A 5150-nucleotide genomic window follows, 5' to 3' on the forward strand; every position below is an offset into this window, starting at 1 on the left:
AAAAAAAAAAAAGGTTACTTCATTATGCTATAACTATTGTTCTGCAACCATTCTTGGGAATATAAAGTAACTCTCATGGTTCATGAAGGATTTCTCTGTTTAATTTTAGAACCTAAAATTCAAACCTAAATATTGAAATTTTCTAGTCAAGTGATGTTCAGAAATTTACTTGTTCTCACTGATCTTAATTGCAAATTTATAAGCAAATATAGAAATGACGATAAGGCTATTTTAATAACTGAATAAGAAACAATATATGGTGCATTGGCAATACTCAATATGATGATCATTAGATAAATGGATTTGTGGTTTTAGGTTAAGTAATAACTTGAGAGTATATGAAAAAAAATTATTAAGCAATAAATATATTTTGGGAATTTATTCCTGAAGGCAGGAACGGGTATTATCACTTTACATATTTATACAGACTTAAAGAAGTTATTAATAATTTGCCCAAGGTGATGCAATTTGTTATATGTGTACTGAACTTCATATAATTTATTACAGATGTTCTGAAATCAGGCAATATAAAATCTCAGAGCCTGACATTTTAAGCAATATACCACTTTTTTCCTCCATTTGGAGAAACATAGATATGTAGAAATAATCTGTCTAGTCTGATCTCGTCACTTTGGTCAGTTTTTCAGTTCTATCAGCTCTCCAATACTCAGCAGGATACCATCTCTCAGAAGGAAGAAAGACTGGGGAACCTCTCCCGACAGCTGCAGTCACTCCAAGCCCAGAACAGGAAGCTTGCAGAAACTTTGCAGCATGTGGCTGAAAAACTCTGTCGTGAGCTCTATAATAAAACCGGAGGTAAGTGCATCCTGGTCACTCTGCTCCCAGGATATCTGGCAATAGAGAGCTCAAGTTCCTATCAGTGTAACTGGGATCCATGTATTGTTTAACTTGTGGTCTGGCAAACTGAATAAAGACTTTGGGCTTCAAAGACATGACCAGTTATTTATATCATGCCATTTATATTTATCTGTTTTAATTGTAAGAAAGGTTTCTTCAAATTCAGACCCTTAAAATAATTAGAATGATTAACTTGGAATAACCAAAATAAAACAAGTAAACAAAATACAGGGTTATGTGTCCCTTGGCCTTAGCATGTATTTACAAATCCATTCCTATTAAGAAGTTAGCAGGCAACCTGATGCAAATCCTAGTTATTTTCATTCAGTATGATTTGGCTGGGTGCCAAAAATAAACCTTTTAACAAGGACCATAGAGGATGACATTGCCAGCAGTGGGTGAACTGCACTTGGATAGAAATGCCATCGAGAAGACTAGAAACATCACTTCAGTTTGCAGTGTGTGTATGTGTGTCCATGTCCATCTGTCTTATCTACTCTTATCTTTTTGGGGTTCATGATGGTCCACTTTATCAAGTCAGCCCTCTCTTCTGCTGTCTTTATCACACATGCATAAGAAATAAAGTCAATTTTCAGGTCTCCACTTTTTATTTGTCTTTTTGGGAACTCTGAAGTAGGACAAAGTCCTCCAGTCTTCCAAACACATACCACTTCCTACCCTAAGCAGACACCCTGATTGTGTAGTCACCAAGTAAATAACATCCTTAGGCACATTTCTACTTCTCTAAGTGATTCTTTACCACATGACTAGTGATCCTACTGGTCATTATTTCCTATCTTTTCTTATTTTTCTCACAACCTGGTATACCTGTGGTGTTTTGGGGTGCTGAATTTTCAAAAAGATAATCCAGATGTCTCCAAAACCAAAGGTCTCTGGAATTTTCATCTAGCTGTATAAAAACAGAGAAGTATGCAAATCAGCCATATTTAGTTGAAATATAAAATATACATGCAAATGTATCCACGGTTTTCTCTATTCTCACAGGGATTCTCATATATTTTTAGTTAGATGTTAATTCTGTTTTATTCTGCTACTTTCCTTTTTCTCATTATCTGTCCATCTACTAGCTAATATTCATCCATTTTGCTAGTATCATTACTAAAATGTTTATAGTATTTATTGAGTGCCTTCTGATGCATACCCTACAGAACACACAGGATTTCTCCCCTCACAGACCACTCACTCTAGTGGGGTGAGAGCAATAAATATAGGATGGCCATAAAGTTTGTTTAAATTGCACATGAAATTTATGGCCACCTGTACCTTTAAAAACACAAGGTGATCCCAGATGTTCCAATTTGCCCAAAACTTTCCCAATTTTTGGTATTAAAAGTCCTACATTTTGGCTCAGCGCCTGTGGCTCAAGCGGCTAAGGTGCCAGCCACATACACCTAAGGTGGCGGGTTCGAATCCCCAGCCTATGGCTGCAACCAAAAAATGGCCAGGTGTTGTGGTGGGCGCCTGTGGTCCCAGCTACTTGGGAGGCTGAGGCAGGAGACTCGCTTGAGCCCAGGGGTTGGGGGTTGCTGTGAGCGTGATTCCATGGCATTCTACCCAGGGGGATAGCTTGAGGCTCCATCTCAAAAAAAAAAAGTCCTACTTTTTAGAAACTCTTAAGTCCTAGGCAAGGAAGAATGATTGGCCAACATTCTCATCCTGTACATACAGGTAGTACATGAGAGATTAATCAGTCTTTCGAGAAATAAAGGTCAACATGGTAAGGAGGACTAGGAATTCAAAAGTGATGTGTTGCTGTTTTAAATAAATCCTTAAGGTGATTACATAGTAGCAGAGACTTGAAGAGTTGAGGGAATTAACTATATAAATATGTTCCAGAAGAATAAACCAGATAGGAAGAACAGGAAATGCAAGAGCCTTAATATGTGAATGTATCTGCATATTCAAGGAATGAGAAGTGTGAGTGCCTGGAACAGAGTGAGAGAGTAGAAAACGATTCTTGAGATTGGGTGGAGATAATGTATAGCATTAGGGGCCATCGAAAGGGATTTGGCTTCTATTTTGAACAAATGAGGATTCATTACAGAATCCTGAGCAGAGCAAATACATGATCTGGTGTGAGTTTTTAAAGGCTTACACCACAAGTATGTTGAAATTAGACTGGAGGAGTAAAGGATAGTGACAGAAAAATCAGGTAATAAACAGCTGTTGCAGAAATCTAGGGAAGAGGTAATGGTCAAACTAGGATATTTTCTGGGGGAAATGAATGCATGGTGAAATAAAATGGGGTGTGAGAGGAATGAAAGATTAAGAAATATCTCTAGAATTTTGGGGCAAAGCAGCTGGAAGCACAAAGATGTAATCAAGTAAAATGAGGAAGAATTCTGTGGTTATGAGGGGAAAGTTTGGAACCAAGAGTGCTATTTTGAGAATTAGATATCTAAGAAATAAAGTCTGAGCCAGATAGATATATATAAACTAGCATTCTTTATGTCCAAAGCACACCAAAAATAAGGGAGAAATAGAAAAGACTATGAGAAAAAAAAAGGTTGTAAAACTTTTGGGGGGAATACCATGGTATTTATGTATTTATGAAATTGAATACCCTTTTGAGGGTTTTGGTGGGTAATGTGCACATTATTGCTTTATTGAGCCTGAACAACTAAACACTTATTACACTACCATATGCATAAATTTGTAGGTAAAAAGAGTTCATAGAAAGTATACAAGTTCAGCTTGGGAATTCATTGGTGTGTATAATTTCCCTATTTGTAGATGTCATAGACAAAAAACATTTGAGAGCATTACCTTTTCAGATTTTCTCCTTAAATCTATTTCTCATGTAGTAAACCCTTGTAAGTTGAGCACCCAAAGGACTGTAACAAACTAGTTGACGTAGGCAAGGTGGTCAACCCAGGGAACTAGGCCTGATGTACTGATATGTACATGTGGTGCATATCCGGTCTATAAATTATGTCAACTTAAGGAGGTGGTCCATATCGGGAGCTGGTCAACTATGGAGATTCTACTGTATGTGTATGTGTGTCCATAGAGAAATGAATTGTTTAAGTAATATCATTTCAAATATTCAGGCAAAGTATGGAGATACAGAGGTTTCTCTACCTCTATGTTTTTTTGTTGCATACTATCTCTACTTATTTCACATAAAGCTCTAGACTTTAGTCTCTCACCTTTCAGTGTAATTGTCCTTTGCTTCCTCTTATACATTCTTAGAAAATTTCATTTTCCAATAATTCCCATATAAATATATAACTTACTTTTACATAAAGTGCACAGAGAATCATTCATCATATGTAAAAATTGTAGGTATTTAAGAAAACATTATAATCAAAAAGAAAATAGGATTCATATACTGAACCAAAATTTCAGTTATACAGTTCATATTTATTGAAATCAGAGTGGGCATTGCAATGAATCAATATTCTCCTCCTTGCTGATCCCAAATGTAGCTTCATAATTTTTTCCAGCACAGCCCTCCAAGCATTACCAATCTAAGTTGTCATAACAGCAGTGGCCACAGTTGCAACTGACATTTGTTGACTCCTTTGTATAAAGTAACTGTACTAATTGGCTATCCATGTTTTATTTGCTCTTTACAAAAATATCTTTAGGTAAACATCATTCCTATTCTTGTTCTATGCCTTAGGAAGTCTGAAGCTCCCTTCCTTTGTGCCTGAGTCTGTCCAGGTTTGTTATATTTCTTCTGGCAGAATTTTGAGGCAAGCAGAACTATTTGAGAGAGCATAAAACCTGTTGAGTTGCATACCAGTGGGAAGTCATAACATCACAAAGATAACCTACTAAATTATTTATTTAAAATTTTGTTTTGCCTCATAAATATTTTAAATATATAAGGAAATAGAAACAATGACATACTATCTGTCTCTGCATTGACTAGTCAAATTTTAACATGTTGACAAACTTTTAAAATAATGAAACCATTTGAGTTATGATTGAAGTTCTCGCCCCACAACAAACCCACAAGAGACACGATTACAGGTTCCTAATTCTAAAATACCAAGGCTGTGTACCCACATAGTGTTAGAATCATAACTCTCAGGGCTCAGTTGCTATGTTTACACCTGCCACCATGTAGTCCATCTTATTCTTAACCTGTGTGCTTCTCTGGCTTGGATGCAGCTTAATTTCTAACACATGGAGATTTACCATTCTCATTTTATGCTTATCTCAGTATGTTTTTTTTTTTTTTTTTTTTTTGAGACAGAGCCTCAAGCTGTTGCCCTGGGTAGTGTGCCATGGCATCACAGCTCACAGCAACCTCCAACTCCTGG

At 36.4% G+C, this 5150-nt stretch overlaps 1 protein-coding gene across 1 annotated transcript in view; it reads left to right on the top strand.

Moving 5' to 3' along the window:
• Window positions 1–5150, top strand: part of CLEC1A (C-type lectin domain family 1 member A) — a 24089-nt gene that overhangs the window by 14255 nt on the left and 4684 nt on the right. Inside the window, exon 3 of the mRNA XM_003803380.3 lies at window positions 640–816. Coding sequence (XP_003803428.1) covers window positions 640–816 — 177 coding nt within the window. The remainder of the gene's footprint in view (window positions 1–639; window positions 817–5150) is intronic.

The sequence above is a fragment of the Otolemur garnettii genome, unplaced genomic scaffold (genome assembly GCF_000181295.1).
Source record: "Otolemur garnettii isolate 467f Iridium unplaced genomic scaffold, OtoGar3 scaffold00299, whole genome shotgun sequence".
NCBI classification, from domain to species: Eukaryota; Metazoa; Chordata; class Mammalia; order Primates; family Galagidae; genus Otolemur; species Otolemur garnettii.